This window comes from Gouania willdenowi, chromosome 8 (genome assembly GCF_900634775.1).
Source record: "Gouania willdenowi chromosome 8, fGouWil2.1, whole genome shotgun sequence".
In the NCBI taxonomy this organism is placed as follows: Eukaryota; Metazoa; Chordata; class Actinopteri; order Blenniiformes; family Gobiesocidae; genus Gouania; species Gouania willdenowi.
The window spans coordinates 22,656,867-22,682,533 of record NC_041051.1 but is presented as its reverse complement, the minus strand read 5'-3'; the positions used below and the strand labels follow the sequence as shown (position 1 = coordinate 22,682,533).

The following is a 25,667-nucleotide window of genomic DNA, read 5'->3' as shown; positions in this document are numbered from 1 at the left end:
AGTCATGTCCTTTTTTTGTATCCATGAGTTGTTTATTGTAGGTCCTGCTTTGGTTTGGGTGTGTACTGAATGTAGAGCAGTTTGCCTCCGTTGGTCCAATGAGCAGTGGAGATTTACTCCCACCAGTGAGACATTTTTCTTATCAATATTAACTGAAGAAGTTCACAAAAGGGGAAAAACCCTCCAATCCCTGCGGAAGAATACTTTTCCCCTTTTAGGCAAATCAGCCTAAAAACCTAAAGTCATGAGAGGTATCTATTATAGAGACACAGTAAGTTCCTCCCACCCCCCATGAGAGGTCAGAAGTCTATTCAGGCCGACTCAGGTTATTGTTACAACATTAAAGAAAGAGGAAATGCTCCACTTAGACTTTATGAAGCACAACTACACAACTAACTGCTTCAGGATACATTAACTACCTCGCCTTGAGCTTGAGCACGTCTGTGTGTTTTTCTACTTTTTAATTTCCCTTTGGCATATTTTTGCTTCCCCTTCTGCTTCAAAAGTCCAGCTTTCTACAAGATGACGACAGAATGAAAAGAAGATTTTTTTTTTTTAGCATACATAGGAGTTGTATGGAATAGTACGGATGCTCGACCTGAGCCTGACAAGTCAGGCTGGGTTTGGGACAGATATTTAGATCAGACTCAGACAGAAAAATGTGGCTCAATCTGCATTTATTTGTAATGTGTTAACATGATTTAGAGTGAAGAGATATTAAGTTTATTCATGATTAAGAAATAATTGATCATGACACACATACACACATGCACATCTTAAATCTAACTTCTTCATCATAACTCAATGTAACTGTTAGAAAATGCAGAGATGGATGAGCCTGTGAAATGTCTTTGATTGTCCCGTGCTACAGAGCGAGGTCAGAGATGCTCGGGTACAAAACCGTGGCCCTCTGCTGACTCGAACACTGCGGAGCTCCTGTCGTCCTCTGGCATTGCATCAGCATAAAAATTAAACATGGTGTCTATGGTGGGAGGAGCCTATACAGCAATACATTTGCTGACAGGATGAATTATGGAGACAGAGAACATGACATCGTGACTGTAGGATGTAAAGACGTCTTAAAAATGGGATAGGTTGTGAGATTGTCTTTAACACAGAGTTTCCAGATCCAGCATTATCTTAATTGCCATCAATACAGACAACCCTAAACATTCAACCTCCTCAGAAGCCTTGAGTAAAAAGCAGTTTTCTGTTCCAGGATTGACCACCAGCGTACGGACATCCCTCCCCTGCCGTCCTTAATTTGGTTTGAAATAAATGAGTCATTGTGTTCACCTTGCAGTGCTCACTACATCCCCAAGGGCAGCAGGTAATAAACTTAAAACAGACCAAAAATACATCATTTGGCTAATTTTTTTCAAAATGAGAGATTGAAACACTAAACTTTTGATTTGAAGCCTATTCAATTGGAAGGAGTTTTCCAACAATGAAGGGCAAATAATTAAGGGCCTCTCAAGCTGTAGCTTCACGAAAAGGCAGACAACCTTACTTTGGTCACTCCCAGTGGCCTAGTCAACATTTTATAATGAGTGTTGACTATGCCACTGGTCCGGTTTGGAGGCCTGAAGATTGGGTCATTGCTTTTTGCAGATGATGTGATCCTGTTGGATCCATCAGGCCGTGACCTTCAGCTCTCACTGGATTGATTCACAGTCGAGTGTGAAGCGGCCAGGATGAGAATCAGCACCTCCAAATCCGAGTCCATGATTCTCGACAATAAAAAGGTGGAGTGTCTTCTACGGATTGAGGATGAGTGGCTCGGAGTAGAGCCACTGCTCCTCCGCACTGAGGTGGCTTGAGCACCTAATTAGGATGTATAGAGGCATCCCCGGTGAGGTGTTTAGGACATGTCCCATTGGAAGGAGACCCCAAGGACGCTGAAGAGACTTTGGGAAGAGCTGGTCGAAGTGGCCAGGAAGAGGGAAGTCTGGGCTTCCCTGCCAAGGATGCTTCCACACGACCCGACTACGGTTAAGGGGCAGAAGATGGATGAACCTTGCAAAAAAGTAGTTCATCCTCATTCAATCATACTCATTGGACAACCTAAGATTAACACACTGGTTACTCAGACTTGAGGAATGATGATCCATTAACAGCACCTGGCCTGATGTATAGAGGCAGGTCTGTATGTTGCTGGGCTAGTTTGTGCTTTGCCGCAGGATGCTACTAGCTTGAAACACAAACTGAGCATATGGGGCATTCAGTGTTACAGGCTGTGAGAATACAGATTGTTTCTTAACAGATGCTGAGCTTCTTTCATTGGCAGACTTGGAAGAAACAAAAGGAAGAATCCTGTTAAACTTTCACCGTGTTGCAGATGAGGAACTGTAGATAACAAAGGTTGTTTAGTGTCAGGAAACCTGATGTATAATAATATAACATTATCAATCAGCTATTCACTGTGATGGACCAACGTCCTTTCCAAGGTGTGCCCTTGACTAGCGCTCCAGCAGACCAGAAGGCCAATCACCAAGTTAAGGGAATGAGTTTACTTTTCACAAAATGATGAAAGGTGACTTCAAACGTATATAAAAGTAAAAAGACTTTCTATCACTTGGGTAAAAGTCTTGTCCATTAAAACTGTGACCAATATCCTCTAAAGCAATGAAAAACACAGCTCTGCTACCGTTAGCCACAAAGCACGGCTAAAAATGACAAGGGACACATGTTGGGAACTTCCACATTCTAAGGCTGTTTCACTTTTTCATTGGCTTTAAAGAGACACAACCTCTTTGTTTCTGATGTTATACAACAGTCTTTCCCAAATGAGGGTACGATGGCTTTAGATGGATTAGAACTTGAACTTAAAATAAAAGGGTCAATGTTGGTCCCACACCAGGCGGGGGGAAAAAAATATTCAGGAGGCACTAAATATGGTTTAATTCCACTTATTTACAAAGTTAGATTCTTCAAAATGTGTATCACTAATTAATTCCATCATTATGCTCTATAATGTATAGTGTATAACCTGAACATTGGCAGCCAATTCACAGACAGTCAAGTAGTTTAGTGTGTATATGTATACATTCTGTTTTTTATAGTTTTAATAGTTTTTGTAGGTTTGTATTCAGTACATATATATATATCCTGAGTTTTTTGTTTTTTTTGGGCAATTTCCTTTCTTGCAACATGCTTTTCCCTCTTTCTATCTGTACTGTGTACAGACCCATGTATATACAGTATATATTCCTGTTTTTCTGCTGCTGAAACTCTGCAAATTTCCCCTTGTGGGACGAATAGAGAGCATCTCATCTGATTATAGTTGTTTTTGTATTGTATTCTGAGCAAAATGTTGTAGGCGGACAAAGGGGGTACTTGAGCCAAAAAAGTTTAAGAACCACTGCTCTGCAACGCAGATGGTTCAGTGTGGAGATGATTCTCAGCAGGAAGTTGAACTGGGTGAAGGTAAAGCACGTCAGTGACTCCCACACTCACTTCTCTTTAGGCGTCTCGGCCTGTTGTACCTGCAGACAGCGCTCAGGGAGCTGCATCATCTGTCCTAAACATGCTACAACCTGATTATTCCTCAAGCATCCACACACACCTTTGCCCCAGACTTTGTAGTTTCACGGTTTGAAGGCGTCCTCGGACTCTGTGAGGAGGGACCAGAGAGGGAGCCCAACACTACATGTATTACAAAAATGCATTAGTGACTTCTTCTGTATGTCTAAGCAGGTCTAAGATTGCAATTATTTCACCACTTAATATGATAACTATTGAGTAGGAGTGACCGTTGGAATGTTGTCACCAGCAAAATAAATTTTCCACCTCAAACCAGGATGACAGGACACATCCTCGTTTTATATACCAGGCCCAGTTTCACACTTTAATCAATTCCAACAAGTTTTTATAGATATGATTTGATGTTTAAAAATGAACAGAAAATATCCATAGAAGAAACGTTACATCCTGCACTCAGAGTCTGATATAAGCTCACATTGTCCATGTCTGTCACAGGGCAACTAAACACCTTTTAGGCTAATAATCTTCATTTTAACAAATCAAATTAACCCAACGTAAGGAGGAAGCAAGAGTTCCCACAGGTCTCAGGAAAGTTTTCCACCAAGGAATCAGAATCAGAAATGACTTTACTGATTCCAGGGGGAAAAAGTGGCTCCACAGAATAATAACAACATGATTAAAAAGTAAAGTAATTAAGTAAAAGGAAAGATAGAGACCAAAGACATCAATCAAACCCAGACCTTCTTGTTGTGAGGAAGGAATATCCTGACACTAAACTGGAACTAAATAAAATGGAACTAATCAATTTCTTGGCCCTAATCAAACAATGCCTTTAATGGTATAGTTTTATTTTGAAATACCATCTGAAGGAAACAGTATGACTCACAAAGATAGCAGCTTGAAGCAGGCGTGTGGCCAACAAAGTGTAAGAGAACAAATGCACAAGAGCCAAACTGTGGACAGGAGGCTTCGACACAGAAAAGATGAATACACAACTCATGTTTTATTTTATTATGATCCCCCACCACAAAGTGTGAAGTTGGATATAGGTTTGAGCTCTGTCCATCCGTCCGTCCGAGTTAAAGGGGACAGCTTTTCTCAGAAACAGTTTAAGATATGATAACCAAATTTGGTGTGTGGATTCAGGGTATCAAAACCTTGATGGAGTTCGAAAATGAGAAGCGCGCAATTATATTTTCTGGAGTTATAGCCCTTTTTCCGTTTTTTTTACTCTGTTCGAGGCATCTTCAATGGGGACAGCTTTTCTTAGAAACCGTTTAAGATAGTAATTTTATATTCTGATGTGATAATATTTTCTTATGTATACATCTAAGTTCTTAGATTTAGGACATTTAGGAAAAGTGAGTTATAATGACAACCAGTATGGTGGGGGATGTTGATGACTATGTCTTCTTCTTGTTATTATTATTGTGGGGCGCACAATGGTGTAATTGTTAGGACGTCCGCCTCACAGAAAGGTTGTGGGTTCCAGCCCTGAAGTAGACACTTGGGTCCTTTCTGTGTGGAGTTTACATGTTTTTCCGGTGCTTGTGTGGGTTTTCTGTGGGTATCCGGCTTCCTCTCATCCAAAAGCATGACTGTTAGGTTGATTGGAGTCTCTACTAAAGTGTCCATGGTAGTGAGTGTGAGTGTGTGTGTGATGGACTGGCGCACCCTATCCTGTCCAGGGTGTACCCCTGCCTAACACCCAATGAGAGCTGGAGATAACAGACCCCGCAACCCTGTGAAATATCAATAATATATTTTGGACAGTTTTCTACAGGGCTTGAGGAAACTGTATATATAACTCCAGGTTTGCAATCGAAGCTTCTTGTGTTTTTCCTTTTTTTTCTAAGCTATAGAGTGTAAACCCAGTGAAAGAGTTCAGCCAATGAAAGAAGGAGATCTGCTGCAGTTCAGACACACACAGTAGATCATTCTGCAGTAATCTGCTACATGTGTGAGTGCTCAGCGTAACGTTAACACTCTGCAGGTTGTGCGTGCGTGTGTGCGTGCGCTGACTATGAATCTGCTGGCCCCTACCAGACAAGAGGACAGTGGAGATCACTCAGAGGTTAAACGTTTTATTTCTTGACATGTCATCACATATAGCATGATGTCGCTCTCACTCTCTCTGCATCCCCCCTCGTTGATGCATGAAAGCTCTGTCGCAGCATTATGTCTGAAAGCACAGGGGGAAGGGGACCTATGTGGATGTATTACCTTTAGCGCAATGAGAGCAGCAGTAAGGGAGGGTGAGTGAGAGCAGAGACATTCAATCGGGAAGAGAAGATTTTTAAAAATATCAAGAGAGGAAAAAGAGAAATACAGTTTCTGTGGATGAAACGGCTTAACATTCAAGTGTCAGCAGCTGCAACAGTGTCAATATCTTTTTTCTGAGTTTTTCTGCATTTTCATTCATATTTGATCCATGACAGACATTAAGGAGGATGTATTCATGTTTAATCCTGCACATCCAACAGATATGGAATCTCTAGGGGTGACCAATATTGGGGGTTTAAAAAGCTGATGACCACTATGTGATGCTCCATAAAATCCAGGAACAAGTCAACATGAAAGAAATGGAGAAAAAGGTCAAAAACATTCATTTTCTAAGAAAACTGTTAAAACTTTTAAATTTTATTTATTTTTTACTAATTATGCTAGTTGAAGTGATAAAGAAATCCCTCGCTTCAAATTACCATATCAATAGTTTTAAAATGTCTTGTTTTAGTACAAAGCAGCTTCTGTGTTGGTGTGTAAAATCTAAAGCTGATCAACACACAGACTTTCTTTGGTTATACGCACAGTCCTGTTAGTTTTTTTTGGCCAATGAACTGCAGGTTGAAGTAAAACACATGTCTAGGTAAGCATTTATTCTGATTATGAGACAAATTCTGCTCCAGGAAGTGTGTTTGTATGCAGCAACAGAGTAAATCATAACTACAGTCAGCTGTTTGAAACGCTCACCAGGAGTCGCCCAATCACTCCTCCTCACTTCTTTTATGACCTCAGAAATATTCAATTTCAGCAGTAATCCATTGTTTCCCTACAGCAGCGACGCACTGACTCAAACAAGAGGAGATGACGTCAGCTCATCCAGCAATGGTCATTACAAACGGGGTTTGGTTTTTAAAAATGAAACTGTATTTCTAAATGAACACTTTGATCAAACACTTGGTGAAGCTATTCACAAACATTGTTGGGGAGTTGAGTTAATGCAATGTAATGAAAATGTATAGCTTTTGTCACTGCCCCCTACTGGCTGATTAAGGAGGTAACGAACCTTAAGAATCTTTGAGATTTCTCATTTAACTACTTGGAGATGGCCAACATTAAAATGGCCATAACTTCTTCAAAATGTTCTTTGACACATATATTAGATAAGAACACCGGGTTTACACTGAACATGAATCCAAATTCTTCTAATAGCCAAACTATGATTCATGACAAAGAAGCAAAACACTACTAAATGGAAATTAAAAAAACTTTAATCACTAACATAAAGACTGGAAAGCAGCTAATAAACAAGAAAAGTCAAATGTGTGCATAATAAAATGTAAATATGTATGCAAAGATAAAATTGCTCAAATGTCAAAAAGTAAACATGCATACTGTAGATCACTGTGCTTTGCGTTTTATTACTGGCTGCAGCTATCGTGTACATCGCTGTTCCTTATATGCGGTCGTACATTGCCCATCTTTGTATGTTTGTAGACTTTTTCATTGGTTGACTTCTATTTATAAATATATTCTTGATTTATTTACACATGTAGAAACATCAGTCAGTATGGCCTGCGCTCTTAAGGCACCCTACAGATGCATGGGGCCATATAATATCCACATTAACGGAATCGCGGACAGAATCACAGAATCGACCAGTGAAAACAGAATCCACTGTTGAAAGCGGAAATTGACAGAATCTGGATAAAACGCTGTCACCGTGAGGCAAATAACGTTTTTTTATGGGAAATTGTTTCCGGGGACCGCTCCTTAAATACACTGCCCTCCCCCCTCTGGTCATGGTTGCTTCAAATACCGCCTAAACCACCCTAAACACTGTCTAAACTGCCAAAAACCTGCGCAAATCATCACTGACTCCTAAATCAGAGAAGACCAGAACCCGCTTAACTTTGGGGTGCCTGTGAAGCTCCGTCCATTTTCGTGTAGCGCAGCGGCCCTCCGTGAAAACATGAGTCAGCTTTAATCAGCTTCACCTGCTCAGAGTGTTTGAACAACATCTCATCAGAGCTACAAAAGATCTGTGGGAAAAGTTGTGTGTTGTTGTGGACGAGACCATCGATGCCAGGGATTGTAGAGTCTGAAACATGGTAGGTTCATGATATTTTCCGATACTGTCAATTATCCTGACCCCTAGTGGCGAAACAACTGATGCATCCTTGCGTCCATTTATTTTTGTGTAATCATTACGGTCTGGAATGATGTCATCAGGATCATTTAAATTAGGTCAATTTAAATTAAGTTGATCAAAACTTAAACAATAAACCTGATCAGATTCTGTAAACCATTGATCCCTGAGGGGGAATTAGGTGACATTAATGCTGTTGTCATTCATCTTTATATGACATAAATAATTAAAAAGGAGCAGTCAGAATAATCCATGTCAGTACAACTTATATCTACCTTTTAATTGTATCTTACTTTATTTTTGACATACATTTTTGTTTAATTGTGGGGTTTTTATTTATTAGTATTTATTTTGTTTCCTCACATTAGGTAAAAACTAATATTTTCTGAAAAAGTGTATGAATATTTCTTAAAAAAACTGAATTTATAAAATAATGAAGAGTGACTTCTCCCAGTGTTGTTATTTATGTTTATTAATCATCACTATAAATTCTAAAGTAGCAGCTTATAATGTAGAGTGTAATACAGAATATACACGGCAGAACACAAAAGTTCATCCATCTATTCATCCAGCCATTTTTTGCAGCTTATCCCCGGTCAGGTCACGGGGAAAGCATACTGAGCAGGGAAGCCCAGACTCTCCTCTCCCTAACTATTTCATCTAGCTTCTTCCCGGCAGATCCCAAGGCGTTCATGCTGGAGAGACTATTGCCCTTATTTTAGTGAACTAAAGCACTCCCTCCACTGTTGTGGGCGTGTCCCCAAAAATTAAGCGTGGCGTAGAGACTGACGATTTCAGTCCAGTTGGATGACAGCACAGAGCACCATGAGCTATGATAAGGGATCAGAACACAGACTTTGCTCCATAGGAGAACATGTTTACCTCCACAAACAGATTTATAACATCTTTACACACAGAGGGCTAGAATCACGAGCGGGGCTTCAGGGGGGCCTGGGAGGGCGGCCTGCCCCGGCCAGATAGGAGGTAGGACTTAAGGGAGCCGGGCCTCTACCACGGCTCAAGGAAACAGGAGAAGGCTGGCCCTCCCATGACTTGTGCCCAGAGTATGGGCTGTCAACATCATCCATCATGCAGATTTATACAGGGTTTATATAGACCCATTTTGTGTGACGTATGCATACTAAATTAGGTGCATGCGCGCGCAGGCTCGGTGCAAAACAACCGGAAGAACTGCTGAGGCGTTGGTTCACAGGAGTCACTGGGTGTCAAAATGATGCGGTCGCTATCCGTGGTGCTGAATTGCTTTGCGTTTGTGTTGTTTTATTATTAGTGACCATGGAGCCTGATGTTTTTGTTGTTCTCTTGTTTTGTTATACTTCATGTCCGTTTGATGGACTTCAAAATGACAGTCGCTCTCCGTGGTGCCGAAGCTTGTAAGCCACACTGTTGCAGGCATATGTAAAATTATGTTATCATGAGCTTTATTATTTGGGTTTAAAGGCCCCCCGACCCGGGTCTGATTTGTTCCGCTAGTGGCTAGAATAGTGCACGGTGCATTGTGTGTGTGTGTGTGTGTGGATCAGCTCTGTCAGCATGCAGTGACCAAGAAACTCTTCAGCTGATGTTCACTGATTCTAAATGACATTTCTTGAAGGATTTGGTGAAGTTTAGCACAGCTGCAGCAGGTTCTGTCAGAGCTAGGGAGCAGCATGGCTACAGACGACAATGAGAGGAGAAAATACAAAAACACATTACAGACAGCACCAGCTCAATTCAGGTTCATGGATTGAGAGAATATTTTTTGTGTATTTTCGCTGCTCAATAGTAAAGTCTTAAATTCAGGAGTAACAAACCATGTCTTTGTAAAAACTAACTCCTTAATTATCCTGGAAGGTTTGCCTTTCAAAATAAAAGATGAAAATAGTTTATTTATAACACAGATTTTGGTAAAAAGATCAATAGACATTGAAAAAGATACAGAAAACATGGGAGCACGTTCATTTTGACGCAATTTATTCTGCCTGCTTCAGTTATATGCAAATTATTCCACTGTAAATGTAAACTGTAAATGGCATTGGGCCAAATTACTTGTTAAATCTGTTGAACCCATATGTCCCAACTTGGAGTCTGAGATCCCAGGGGACTGGGCTTCTGAATGTCCCAAAGGTCCGTAAAAAGTGCTTTTTCATTTCATGCTCCATTGCTATGGAACAGTTTATCCGCTGAAATTAGGCTGGCTCCCTCCATTGATGTTTTTAAGACAAAGCTAAAAACGTATTTGTACACTGTGACGTATGAGTCCTAAAATTCCTGTTTTTATGTTTATTATTGTTATGATTATTTTTATATGTTTAATGGCTGATCTATTTGATGTATTGCACTGTGATTGATGTACAGCACTTTGATTGAAAGCACCCTATGAATAAATGTATTGTTATTATTATGAGTGTGTATCTATGTGTGTGTGTGTGTGTGTGTGTGTGTGTGTGAGCGAGCGCGTGCGTGCGTGTGCGCGCTAACACTCGTTAGCTCTCAGATGTTGCTGGGATGTGAGTGAATTGATTCCTGACTCCAGTGAACAGCTCAGCAGTAAGAAACGAAAACAAAATGAGGAGCAGAAGGAAAAAGAGGAGCTGCAGAAACTGACCCCCATCTTTTACTGGTTCTTACCCCCCCACCACCACCCTCCCCCCCAACAGGAATCCCTCCAATCCGGTGACTCCATCTTCACTCCATCTCTCCCTCCCTTTCTCCTTCTCTGCAGCAGACTGGAGCGCAGTCAGCTACTACAGGGACTGCAGTGTTACGCTATAGCACAAGCAGGGGGGGATGGGGGGGGGACATGGGGGGTAGCTGAATAGCAATAATAAGCAATCCGGCACTCAGGTCTGAAATCGCAGTAATAAAGCACGAGAAGCTGCCAGTGCTGATGACAGGAAGGAATGCAATGAGAGGAGAAAATAGAGCTGAAGCTACCTTTAGCATCTTTGCACAAAGACAAAAACACGTGCACCCATTCATGGATCTATGCACTGGGTTTCAATCCCTTATCAGCTGATCAGCTAAAACTGAGCGTCCACCTGACCTCCAATAGACACCGCAGCACTGCTCACCTCCAGCTCCATGTCAGTGTGTTGGCACCAAAACTATTGACTGCATCGCTTTCAAAGTCACCTCAGCTGTCATAGTGATGTCACCCCCACCCTGGGATGGTGTAGGGGTCCCTGGTAGACCTTACCATCACGTATACTGTCATTGGTTGACACAACACTTAAACATACATGTAACTAAGTCATGTTATTAAGACAAAGATATCTGATGAGCTGAAAGCATTGAGTGAGGCTGAAGCTCATTAATGTCTGATACAGGAGCTGCTAAATCACCTGGTTAACATATATAATATTATAATATAATCAAGCCGGAGCTAACCCAGGCTAACATGGTGAGTTAGTGGACACATGGAAAGACTCTCTTCTACTGATGAGAACTGGTTTAACAAGCACATGAAGAATGTTTCCATCAACGTTCAAAGAATGAATGAAGGCAGTGAGCTGTAGCTCATTATTAATAGATCTTTTTACCACTAAATATGTATGGTAATGTTATTTGGCTTGAGTTAAAGCTGCAGTATCTAATCGTGAGACTTGTATGTAATCAACCACGCTCCCCCCTTCACCCTCTGTTTTGAATTCACCGGTAAACTTGTGAACTCAAACAACTGTGAAGCTCTTACCGACTTTTTTCTCAGTAACGAATAGTGGCAAATGTATGGACTTTATCTTGTGTTATTGGATAATTTTCTGATGTTTTACAGACTTTGTAATTACTGTCCTTAAGGCAGCGGCAGCCGTGAGCCCTTCCCCTGTCCCAAAGCGCTCACAGGCAGCCGCAACAATTCCAGCTGCAGGTCAGAGCAGACCCACACCACTCCACGTCCAGAATGTAATTAAATTGTGCATGTTCTCTCCTCCTTGGATATGTTTCTCTGAGGTTTACACACAATTTATTCTGTCTGTTATCAGTCTGCAATCAGGAAGCGTGCGGTGATGGGCGTCCGCTTTGAGGCCGCACGGACAATAGTACTGCCAATTGTAATGGCCAAAACAGCTTATTGAGCACTCTGTTTGTAGTAATCTCTGATTGGCAGAAAAGTAGCATGAAGCTCCTGGGTTTCTAAAGCTCAAATACAGAGCCAAGAGAAGGCGCAGAGGTCCTTAGAACACTTTGAATCACAATATGATCAACGGTTAGGATGGAGTTTAAACCATTGACGCCAAAAAAAACTTACATACTGCAGCTTTATGGTGATGTTTTCACATAGGGTGCATTCGCATCGACAGACCGTTGAGCGTTTTTCAAATGCTCTAGGATTTGTTTGCTTAGTTAGTCCGCCTCGTTTGGTCAGTGTGAACACACAAACAAAGTCTAGAGCAGAACAAACAGGGAACCTCTAGAGCAATTGTTTCTGCCAGTCTCTGAGCATTTCCAATCAAAGTCTGGAGCGATTACGTTCACTGTGAACACAAACAGCGCTAACTAAAAACAGCAAGTATCGGAGACGACGTTGAGCGCACAGCATTGTGGGTGGGCAGGAGAACCTGCGACGGTGCAAAACACCACCTAAAGCATGGCAACTTATTGCTGCTCCTTTGTAGAATGTTGTGAAAGAACAAACGGAGAAGGCAGACGTTTCTGCGCACTCGCTTTGACCCATAGATGAGAACTTCTTCTTCAGGTTTCTGTTTCTCTGCCTAGAGAATTCTCTACTCCAGTAACAGCCACCTTTGTGGTTGGATCATGCAACTGCACCAGAGGCTGTTTGGAGAAGATCAGAAGATGTGCTCTGAACGCAAACCGAGCCAAACTAAAGTGATAAAATGATCAACTGTCCTCCACCGATTTGGACCGAGTCCGGGACTAAATCGGTGTGAATGCAGCCCTAGTTTAGTCCTCTCTTTTTAAAGGATTTTTTTGGCTCTAGTGGCCTTTATATGACAGTTGCTTGACAGGAAAGGGGTCAGAGAGAGCAGGGAATGACACGCAGGAAAGGGTCCCAGGCCGGGAATCGAACCTGGACCCGCTGCAGGTGAGGAACTACAGCCTCTGTACATGGGGCGGGCGCTCAACCCACTGAGCTAAACACCACCTAGTCCTCTCTTTAAACAAAGGAGTATAATGCTCATGGCGATGCTACGCTAACACAATGTAGCAGAACATACAGAATCATGGAGAGAAAGACAAAATGGAATAATGACTCTCATCAAACTATGAGCAGTACTGACTGGTGGACCACCGGAAAGCTATACGTTTAGCTAATCTCTCTGACCATGGCTGTACCTTTGATGATGTCATTGGGGGAGAATATCTGACCTAGACCAGTGCTTGAAATCGGTCGGTATGCAACGGCACTTTTAAATTTGACAGCGTACCGGGAGTTTTTTACCGGGACTTTTTCTTGCCCACCTTCCTCAAACTACCTCATTATTTAAGGCTCAGTAAGATAAACCTGCCAGACTAAAGAGGTAAAAAGGGAACTGGTGGTGTTCCATGGAAAAAGCTCATTCAGCAACTCACAAGGACAAACATGGTGGCATGGTGCACATCAGCTGTGTCACATCAGCTTGCATGCAGCTCTGTCCCATTGGTGTGAATGAGCTCATATCGTGAAGCACTGTGGGAATCCTTCAGTGGTATTAAAAGCTTGTTATAAATCAAGTCCATTTACCAGTTTAGTTAAAGTTCAAGCTCTCACATCCTTTAGTCCTGATGGTGTGCAAAACAGATTTGGTTTCAGAGATCAGGTTACAACTTATTGAATAGTATTTTAGTCCGAATGTCCTCATTTTTCATGTTGATGTTGAATGCAACAACTCAAATATTTACCAATATTATGTGCTTCATAATTTAGAATTTAGAACGTTGTTTTTCTAGCATTGCTGCTCTGCTTTTTGGAGAATGACCATATATGGGTGGTGGTGCACTGAGAGGATCTTACACTGCAGCGCTGATCGCTCACACTGAGTTACATAGCATCGTCATTATCATCATTACACCAACTTCTCTCAAAGATGCCTCCACACTGTGGAGCAGCTCACTGTAGGAAGACTTCTGCCAATGGACTTTCTTTATTTGAAACATTTGAAGAATTCATGACAGTCGAAAGCTGAGAGTTCCTCCGCTGACGTCGCTGGGATTTCAGATAGAGCTGCAACTAACCATTATTTTTATTGTTGACTAATCTATTGATTAATTTTTCAATTAGTGGATGGGTCACAATTATTTTTCTATTTTTAAGCACATTTTTTCGACTATTTTAATGGACATGCTTGAATCTTCAAACCTGTGAAAGTATTGAATTCTGAGAGCATGTTTTACAGAAACAACTGCATGCATTAGTAAAATAGTTTTTTATTTTTTATTTATTTATTTTTTTACACAAAACATTATTGTGATCACAATAAAAAAGAAAAAAAATAATCAAACAGACCTAAGTGGCTTAAGGAAATATTTCTTTCATTCTGAACAGTGAATCTCTTTCATTATCAATAAAAAGTTTGCTGTTCAGAATAAACAGAGAGAGTCATTCCAAGCAGACCACGTCACTAACTCACTGATTACTGCAGGAAGTTACAAATAAATGAAAATAATAATGATAATAAAGTTACACATAAAAGTAACTGAAAAGTATCTGAACGAGCGTTTGCTAAGGAAGCTTCTTCCACGATTTTCCGACAGAAAAAAGTACAACACAGATGTAATAACTATAATCACAGGATGTTGTCTAACCAACTAATCTGCATGTGAATAAAAATAAAAGACCCACAAGATATCACTTCTCTGTGGTACATGAATAAACAGTAGCTCCTGGTGGTTGTGTTTAGAGTGCTCATACATTGTTGTAGTGCTGAACTTCAGAGTTTACATTTAAATTGTTTCACTAGTTTGTTTCCAGTAAAATGTTCCAAACTCTGGAAACTTTTTAGGACAAAGTGAAGCTTCTTCTTCTGTGTGTTGCTTGCTGTTTGGTGGGGGCGACATTGCCCCTAACAGTTCATGTAAGGTACTGACGGAACAATAAAGCAGGAAACGGTCGCCGGAGAATTTGATCAATTCACAACATAAATACAACGCGTCAACGCTTAAATCCGTGTCGACTGATACTGGACGGAAGTGAAAAGTACAATAATAACTATAGATTACGGAGAAACCGAGCATCATTTGGCACTTTTATTACAGAATATATCATGATTTTTTAATATAAGGTGATGTTAAATAAACACACAAGATGTTAAAAATGGGAACATGAGGACTTTAAATCATGTATGCAGAGTCTTTCCTTTGAACAAAGGAGATAACCAAAAGTAGGGTTCACACTTATATTAATATTACCAGACCTGAGTGTGTGTAAATATCCATTTCTGAATCAAACAAGGTTATTTTAAAGTCTTTTCAAAGTTACAGGAGCTTCATGCCAAGTATCTGTGCTGAGGCCCAATCAGAAGAGTTTTAAAAAGTTACCCAATTCTAACCAATGACCTGCAATAGGTGCTTATCTTCGTATTTAGGATGAAAGGTTAGCAACAGGTTTCCTGCATGCAATGCTTTAGTTTGTCATTTCTCATAAGTCAGTCAGTCATGGACACTTCTCTTTCTGCGCAATATGCATGTTCTCCTTCAATGTGTAAGTGTCTTCAGATACTCTTTTATATCTGGTAAAATGAAGACGCTGTATCCACAATGAGTGAATTTATAAACCTGTCGGCTTGTTATCCCTCAATGGTTTTCCTTACTCGCAACAGGAATGTATTATTTTATAACCAACTACAGGTAACTAACATTTGAATGATAAAGTTCAACAAATGAATGTCCTATTTCAAGCATCACATTTAGATTCATTCAAATATTCATCTTTCATGCCCATCAGTCACCTAATGGCACCATTTTCACAAATATGTCTGTCTTTTTATCCACCTGGAAAGGATCAAGTTGGCTTTGCGCATTACGGCGCACTGACCAAATAAATGCTGCGTAAAGAAAGAAAGAAAGAAGTTACAGGAGCTTCATACCAAGTATCTGTGCTGAGGCCCAATCGTTTTAAAAGGTTACCTGCTGCTACGCGCTTATCTTAGTATTTAGTTTAGTATCATGTTTCCTGTATGATAAGTTATTAGTTTGACATTTCCCATAATAAACCATGAGGAGGTTGATTTACTGTCATTCGTCTACTTTAGTCGTTGCAGCTCGTGAACTCATATTTAAAACACCAGACAAGGTGAACCCTAGGGGTCATTCATGGACAATAGTTATTGAAATCCACATTTCTCTTTCTGCGCAGTAGGCATGTTTTCCTTGACTGTGTAAGTGTCTTCAGATCCTCCTGGGAATGGTTGCTACAACTGTTCTGTGGAAGCTCAAATCATGTCAATGGCATTTGTATTTGTATGTGTTGTGAATGTCATGTTGTGGACTGTGTGTGAACCATGCAACTTGATGGCTAATGAGTTTCCCCATCAGGGATTAATAATGTTTCTCTAGAATCCAACGTTTGAATGGAGGTTAAATGGGTGAATAGACAGAGGAGTAAACTATGGGAACATTTAAAACAAATGCACAATAAAGTATTTCAGGCATCACATTTAGATTCATTCCAATATTTATCTCTCATGCCCATCGGTCACCTAATGGCACCGTTTTCACAAATCTGTCTCTTTTTATCTCATGATCAAGTTGGCTTTGCGCATTAAGAAAGAGGTTTGCGCAGGTTCTCAAGCCGTGGTTGGAGGACTTACCCGGGCGTATTTGGATGAGTACGGGTCCTCAAACAGCGCCCACATGTTGGGCCGCCACACCTCCCACCACGTCGCCCTCCGGCCGTCCTCCTGCATGCACAGCCTCTTCAGGTCTCCGTCCGCCCCGCCGGTGAGCGCCGGGTCATCCTCGGGCGCGTCCGGTTCGGGGTTCTCAAAACTGTCCAACGCTTCCTCCGCGTCGCGGTGCTGCCGGTAGTTCATCCAGCAGCAAGCCTCCACGTCCGTCTCATCGATGCCCCAGAAGGCGAGTTCCTCCTCGAAGAGCGGGCCGCACACATCGTTGGGGCAGTGCAGCTTCCCGGTGCGGTAGTAGTTGAGGATGAAGGCGAAGGTGGCCGGGTGGCGGTCGAAGAAGAACTCGTCGGACTTGGGGTCGTAGTCGAAGTTGCTGTAGGCGTCGGGCTCGGTCAGCCAGGACAGGCGCGTGCCCGGCAGCGTCTTCAGGGTGCTCCGGTAGGTCTCGTGTCGGATCCCGCCGCAGTTGATGACGATCTTCTCGCTATCTGACGCCGAGCAAGTCATGGCTGCGGAGCATGCTGCGGTCGGAGCGGCCAACGGGTGCTGCGGTCACTGCGTCTCTCCATCCAACCCGCTGCAGCCGCTGCTCTACCGTCCCGGAGAGAAGTGACAGGCTGAGGATGAGAGGATGAGAGAGGAGGTGAGGGAGGAGGAGGAGGAGGAGGAGTCACTCACCGAGGACCAACGTGCAGAATGCGGATTTTATCAATCAATAGGATGGATCCAACCCTGAAGATCTGGGGATCCTTTCCATGCTTTTCTCACATGCTGACAACCAGGGTTGGGGTCAATTATAATTTCAATCGCGTAATTGATAGTTAATTACAATTGTAGCTTAACTATATTTGTATTTTTGTTGCAGTCGTAATCGTAATTAAATTGTAATTGAGTTCAGGTAATTGACTTTGTAATTGTAATTGCCATTAAAATTCTATTAACATTTTTGATTATAATTTAACGCAAAGCTAGGGGACCATATTACAGTTCTATGTACAGTTCTACACATATGTAGTTAACAATTAGGGCTGCACAATAAATCAAGTTTTAATCGCGATCACGATTTTGGTTGCAACAATTAAATTAACCTGATCGTCTGCAATATTTACATTTGAAATACGGGCTCTGCACACTGTAATAGTGTATTTATTCGGTTTATCCTTTCATACAATTTAAATTATTGGGTTAGTATTTTAAAATAGTATTATAATTTTTATTCAAAGTGTAATTTTGCAGTGTGTAATAAAAACAGATTTTTTTTTTCTTAACACGATAAACAATTGTGATTATAATCGTGATTACAATATTGATTGAAACAATCGTGATTTTGACCATAATCGTGCAGCCCTATTAACAATTATTAAAATACATTCCATTTCAAGGTTTCCTACATTTTACCATTTTTTTTTTAAATCTAGGGGTATACAGACAGAAAAAAGGCTCAGATGCCCACACTAAAAATATTAAATCCTATATTTACAATGATAAGGAAGCCTAACAAAGTAACCAATAGATAGGAAAGAAATTAGGTGATAGATATTTGTTTTAAGTTTATTTCATAGGTGATTTAGGACCTGTTATCATAAGAGATAACAGAAAGCTAACGCAAGAGGAAGGTTTACTTTTATAAGGTTATTTATTTAAGGCTCACTAACTGTAATTGAGAATGTACCGGCCATCATAATTGACTTTCTGAGGACAAAAATAATTGTAATTTAATTGTAATTGGAAAAATGCTGGTCACTGTAATCGTAATTGAACATGGGTAATTGAAAATGTAATCGTAACTGAAAAATGTAAGTGACCACAACCCTGATGATAACTTCCTCCAACAAGGTTAATATCATCCTCAAATCCTTCCTCCAGAGGTTAAAAACATTAACAGAAAATATATGCAGTCGATTAAAAACAAAGCATTAGGGCGACCGTGGCTCAAGTGGTATAGGGTCGTCTTCTGATCGAGAGGTTGGGGGTTCGATCCCACTACCTGACTATGTGTCGAAGTGTCCTTGGGCAAGACACTGAACCCTAAGTTGCTCCCAGTGGTCGACTAGCGCCTTGCATGTCAGTCCTGTCCCACTGGTGTGTGAATGTGAGAGTGATTGGGTGAATGAGCTGATATGTAAAGCGCTTTGGGACTGCTTCAATGTGGTGATAAAGCGCTATATAAATCAAGTCCATTTACTATTTACCATTAGAAAATGGTCACAAAGCACAGAACACTGAGCCCAGCAAAATAAAGCAGACAGCAGTGGTTTGTTGTTTAATCCAAGGTCATAAAATGGGATCTTCCCTTTATGATCATTAAGGATCGTTACGGATACAACAAAAAGACCAACAATGTGTTTAATTAAAGATGTGCATGAGCCTCATTCATTCATTCTTGGCTAGGTCTGTATCATTAAGAAGGTTTTTTTTTTTTTTTTTTTAAAAATAAACTGATATTCAATGAACCTGATTTTTTTGTCTTGTAGCTTTAGTCACTGGAAACTTAGCATATATTGTATAACGACAGGGACCTAACCACTAAAAGCCCTGAAAATAAAAAAAAAGGGACTAAAAACTTAAATTGTATAGAACAGCAAGATTACATTCAAACCACCACCAGTGGTGGAGGGTGATGGATGCGGGTGATGTGGTTAAGATGTGGCCTCATCTCCTGCACCTAACCCTTTCCATTCAGGGGCATTCCATCTACACATAGTCCTCTAACAGGTGCTGCTGTTGATACAGACTCAGTCGTGACAAAGTTGCACTTTTATACAGATTACTTTTTATTTGGACAGACTTTTACCGTACCTTGTGTTGTTTTTATGATGATTGTGTCTGTGTGGCTTGAATCTTTGAAGTTTACTTGAATGTTGTTGGGAGGGGCATGTGCAATTTTGTTGCACTTTGTGCAATGATAATAAAGGGATTTTATTCTTGTTCATCCCCCATTTCTGACCCCTATAATACCCACCACACTGCTCACACACCATTTACACTGGTGCCCACACCACCCCATACTCATTCTCATTCCACTCACACATACAGTACAGTCTAGCACCAGGTGTTTCCATACAGGCAGACCTGCTAATACTGTACCATGTTTTTCTGCAGCTAGTGCCACTCCACGCCCTCCTCTCTCTCTTCTCTTTCAGGCAGTTCCTGTTCTGTGGCTCAACTAGTCTAGGCCACTCTGATGTTTTATCTCTCTATCCTGTTCTGTTCTGCTCTTTCTGTCCACTAACCCCAACCAGTCGTAGCAGACGGCTTCCACCTCTGACCCTGGTTCTGCTGGACATTTCTTCCTGTTAAAAGGGAGTTTTTTTTTTCTCCCCACTGTAGCTGATACATGTTAATGTGGATTTGTTGGGTTTTTTCTTGACAATTTTATATTTTGATAAGCGAGATGACTCTTGGCGTAATTTGTGCTATATACAAATAAAGTTGAATTGAATTGAATTAAAGGCATTGGTGAAAGACAGTGCAGCAGTTTTACGTGAAGGAGTTTCTGTCCACTCTCTCACCCTGCGGCGGCGCTGCCTTCTTCATACACTGTTCAGTCTACTTAAACACTTGGCTGAAGGAGAACAGAACAGAGCAGGAGGATGATCGAGGGCTCACGCCCACCAACACTTCTCTGTGTGTCTCAGAGAAGGAGGTGGAGGGTTTGCTGAGCTCCACAAAAATGGGGGAAAAAGACTGCAGAGCATCAGGTCATCATTAACACACACACACACACACACAGTCCACTGCCTTTCCCAACTGTTGTCCATAGTGACGTCACTGGATCCCACCTGATACATAAACACTAACATACATGAACACACACTCTCCTTCACGCAGGCACACAACGACGCACTGCTGCTGCTGCTTTCATAAACATGTGCGTTTGCACAAACTCTAAGTAAGATGGACGATCCATTAGCACATGTAAACACACACTCAGTTAATGAAGCTAACATGCTGACTAAGGAGCCACAGCTCTTTACAGTATGAGGGTGAGAGGGTATTGCAATGCACGTGTGCAAAGAACACACACGTGGAAAAAATGACACCAATGCAAAGGGGAGGGGACTATGGCTATGACATTGCACCAATACTGGAGGTTTGTGTTATTGACAAAGTCTTTAAACACATGTTTTACAAAATACAAGTGACGACACACACACACACACACACACACACACACACACACACACACACACACACACACACACACACACACACACACACACGGCCATTATGACTAATCACATCTTATGACTTTGTAAAGCACACACTGATAAAGTTGTTCTGAAACATTCATTAATGTTAAATGTGTAATAATTATATTAGTTTTGAGGAGGAAATGTGGAGTGCAAAGCATGCAGCCTTCAGAGGTTGGGCTTTGTTATAGAGTGGGATGTTATAACCAAAGTATCTCTTATTTAAAAAGTAACCAAGTTAGTCCATTAAAGAATCTAACTCACTGGTTTAGTAAATTCCAGAATAAATGTGCTCAGACACAAACTATTACTCTTTTACATTCAGCCTGTGCACATTACTCCTCTCTGTATACAAACTACTACTATTATTATGATGACAGTATTATCCCAGTGTTACTCACAGGCTTCTGTAACATCACTCCCAGTCAAAGCAAACTGCTGCAGAGTTAAAGTGACAGCTGTCAGTGTGGAGGACTAACTCAGCCACAATAAAAAATAAATAAATAAATACATCCCTACATATATATACATGCCATTGATAAATAAAAGAATAAATACATCACCTAATACCTGAATATATGCCATAAATGCTATTTATTTATTGTTATTTATTTTTTTATTCTGTTACATGTACAGTATAGGTGATCGCACTTCATGTCAGGAGATTGTTACAGAGCTGATGTGCTTTGATGATGATGCAGAAAGTGACTGTTTACTGTTTGCAGTGGAAAACTTGACTGATAATGTGTTACATTTGGCGTTGTTGACCCTCAGATACTGTACGGGGATATTTGGAGGCAAAATCACTATAAAACCACCTGATTGTTAGTTTGACTGTCAGTGACATTGAGATAGAGTTTGGGGTTAATTAAAGAACAGTTTACCTTCAGATTGACGATCGACTGCATAACATTTCTTTGTGCGTGCAAAAATGCGTGTATAAATAAATAAATGAATAGAATATATATAGATATTAAGTGATTGGTTGATTTGTGGCATATACTGTATATTCAGGTATTTATTTATTTATGCGCTTTGATAAGCTCCGCCCCACCTTTCTCAATCTCTGATTTTTCTTCACAATGAAAGGGCGAAGTTTATAGCTTCCAGTTACCTGGATGCGTGGATGTGCTGTCCGTCAAATACAATACGTCCTTAAACACGGAGTATTTTATTTTGAAAATAAATTGAAATATTTATTCTGTATCTGTGCACTACTTCCTGTCACACATAAGCTTATCTTTAATGAATTTATGCGTCGTGCTCTGGCCTCCGTCAAAAATAGAAGGTCTGAGTATCTGTGGCGGACTCCGGCATGCTGGGGCAGTTACGCAGCTGTGCTGGACCGCATAGGCACCTTCACCTTTAGTTGCAGCCCTGCAGCATCGTAGCTTCAGGGGAATGTTGGGTCTCGCTCCAGACAACAGCTGACTCTCTGACTCTGTTATTGATTGAGGTTAAAGCACTAACCTGCCCTGCATTAGCTTACCTGTTAGCAACAGCCACTGCTCTTTTCTTTTTTTAGGCCGAGCTACTGGACTCAAAACGCCACTCACTTTGTTCTTCTTCTTGTTGTTGTGTACACTAGTTAAAATCGCTACTCCTCTGGTATTCGTGAACGGATCAGGCTGAAATTTGGTAGGTATCTATGGATGTGTACGCATTGACGCTCGCAGCCCGGTTTTTTAAAAGTCGATTCTCATTTATTTAAGTCAAATATTGCGACGGTTGGTGGTACCGAATCATTGACACATACCAATATATAAATGGGGCCTATTACCCCGTATGTGTCACGGTGGGGCCAGGGGGCCCCCAGAGGCCCCATTTTTCAAATGACTACTTCTCCGTTAGTTCTCGTTAGATCGGAATGAAGTTTGGTATGAATACTCCATGAATGAATATGAAGAGTCGCTCAGAGACCTTTTTTTAAAATTAGGCCCACCCCCCCCCCCATTTCGGGTAATTTCCAAATTTATGGGAACATAGTCGTGTGATATCATTTCAAAGGTAATTCAACGTAGATTACAATTATACCTTGGACAATTCCATTAGGGTCCCAGGAGCCCACCCTTCTTTATTCTCCAATTTCCATTGAAGTTGTTTTCTCTTTTTTTTGTGAGTTAAATATTGCGACAGTTGGTGGTATCGAATCACTGACACATACCAATATATAAATGGGGCCCATTATGTATGTGCCACGGGGGCATCCGGAGGCCCCATTTTTTAAATGACTTCTCCATTAATGCTCATTGAATCAGGCTCTAATTTGACATGGATATTCTATGAGTGAATGTCAAGAGCCTCTCGTAGACCTTTTTTTACTCGGTGGAACCGAGTCATTTGACTGAAATCTCGGGAACGTGGTACGTGCTATCCGGTGCGGAGACATTCCGCGGGCCTGGCCGTAGTTCCTCCGAACTTGTTTTATTTGTGTTTCAATCTTCACAGCCAAATGAATGCCGAATCAAGCACATTTTGCACGTGGTTTCAACACAATCCATGTCACAACTTCACAAAGTTGTAGTTCTGTTCTTCTGATGATTTAATTTGATTAAACCAACCTTGTTGATATTCTGATGATTATGGATCAGCAGAAAGGGGACATGTTAAGCAAGTGGACAAATGCCTGGAAACTTAATGTCTGCTAAATTATTACTTATTAAATCATAGATAGAAAGAGTGTACATTAATTAATGCAGGTAGCCAAAGGTTAATTCTAAACAATGACTATGTTTACTAGAGGATATAAGAAGACTAGAGGATTTAGGTTTGCAAAATGGAAACCAGGTTAACGGAAGATAGGCACCATTTTGTCATTGAATGTACAAAAGGAAAAACAAACTGTTAAACAATTTATTTAATTACATTTAATATGACTATTCAGAAAGGGGTCACAACAATCACTTTTTTTACAAAGGAAGTCCCACTGAGACAACAAAGCCTCAGTTTCAAGAGAAACCCGTTCTCTATATTTTAATTTCTTCATTTGGTTTCTTATCTTATTCTTTTTTTTTTATAGAGATGTTAAAAAGGACATCTTTTTTATTGCATATAAACAGTTGCAGCCTCACTCCGTGATACATTGTGTAGCTGCACTTTAAGCAGTGATGCAGGAGAGACTCAGCACTGCTGCAGTAGAACATGAGTCCTTCCTCTGCCTCACACAGCCCTGTGTACAGTGTAGTGTGTGGAGCATAGCGACATCTAAGGATCAAATGTGAGAAGTGCATGAGTCCAAACCACTGCAGTCCACCCCTCCCCTACACCCCTCATCACTGGCCAGGCAGCCTCAGCTGCTGCAGCTCATCTTCAGACTGTTCTTCATAAACCATCTACAGCTTTTTGAATTTCATTCTCATGTATATTTTTGGATTTTTGTGTTAAAAACACCAGTTAGAAAAGTCCTTCTTAAATACAAAATATTCAGGGTTTCACTTTAGTTAGTGGAAAAGATAATAAGGAAGGCTAGCAGTAACTTAAAAATGTAGGAAATGTTGAGGTTTCAACATCAAACACCCTAATTTCTCCTAATTTATGCAATTGTTTCATTTTCATACCATTTTATAGAAAATCCACCTTGCGTTTTAAAAACAAACACAGTATCTTATGTGTATATATATATATATATATATATATCACATTATAAACCATACACCAGATCTGCAACACTTAAAATATTTGTCACAATGTTTTAGTGAAAGTAAACATTTAAAGATGTTTAATTTAATGTGAAAACTTTATCAGCAGAGTTTAACTTTAATAAGTACTACCGACATCTCTCATATGTATTTATCTTTGTGAGTTTGAATCCTGAAAAGTAAATCAGATTTTAAAGGGAGCTTATTGGAGACTAGAGCTCCTGAGGGCACCTCACATGGTCCATGCAGGCACCGGGTTGGTGACCCCTGATCTAGCGGTTGTAGGTTCAATCCCAAGGCTATAACTGTGAAAGTGTCCTTAGGCAAAAACTGAACTCTAAGTTTCTCCCATTGGTCGATGAGCTCCTTGCATCCTTGTGGCAGTTCTGTCACAATTATGTGTGAATGAGCTCATTTTGTAAAATCCTTTGGAATTTCTTGTAAAAATAATTATAGAATATATAAATAAATTCTGTTTAACATTTATCATTTGCTCAGATTTAGCTAAAATGGCCTGGCCCCGACCATTGCTCGGCAGCAGCTATAATTTAACTTTTCTGGACAATCATTCTGAATACATTTAAAGGTGCAGTCCATGACTTTCAGATCCTTCTCCCCCCTGCCTCCCCGCTGCTCTCTTGCATTGCCTCCAAACTTTCCAAAGTCCCTCCCTCAGAGGAGCTAACAAGCTAACGTTAGCCCGACAGCAACATCACAGCAGGGGGGACTCGATGAGTCTGTTTTTTCACACAAACAACTAGTTTCATGTAAGGCTGTCCTTACACAATGACAGCTTTAGCAAATATGACAAAAAGTCACTTTTATAAGAGTTGCAGACTGCACCTTTAAGAATGAAGTCCATAGAGCACTACGGGGGGAATCAGAGGAAGCACAGCTAAATGAAATCCAAAGACTCTTGGAGCGACTCTCAGTCTGCTTGTGGTTTTATTTACAGGTACTGGATTATGTATTTGCTCCAGGGTACAGCTAAGGGGGATCCAAAATAAATACATTTACTGCAAACCTCAGTGAATCCAAAATAAACAATACAGTGTTTGTAACAAAGGCCATGAAAGCTTTACTTTGTAACTACTTTTATTTAGAACGGTAAACAAATCATGTACATGATTTTTTTTACATAAGAGTAAAAAAGGTGTGTAAGAAAGAACCCCCTTGATATATATTAAAGTAATGGGGC

At 40.7% G+C, this 25,667-nt stretch overlaps 1 protein-coding gene across 4 annotated transcripts in view; it reads right to left on the bottom strand.

Moving 5' to 3' along the window:
- LOC114468004 (potassium voltage-gated channel subfamily C member 1-like) overlaps window positions 1-25,667 on the bottom strand; it is a 69,821-nt gene that overhangs the window by 40,347 nt on the left and 3,807 nt on the right. For all 4 annotated transcript variants that reach the window (XM_028454602.1, XM_028454603.1, XM_028454604.1 and 1 more), the window contains exon 2: window positions 16,603-17,255. In XM_028454602.1, the coding sequence (XP_028310403.1) occupies window positions 16,603-17,145 (543 nt within the window). In that variant the 5' untranslated portion in view covers window positions 17,146-17,255. The remainder of the gene's footprint in view (window positions 1-16,602; window positions 17,256-25,667) is intronic.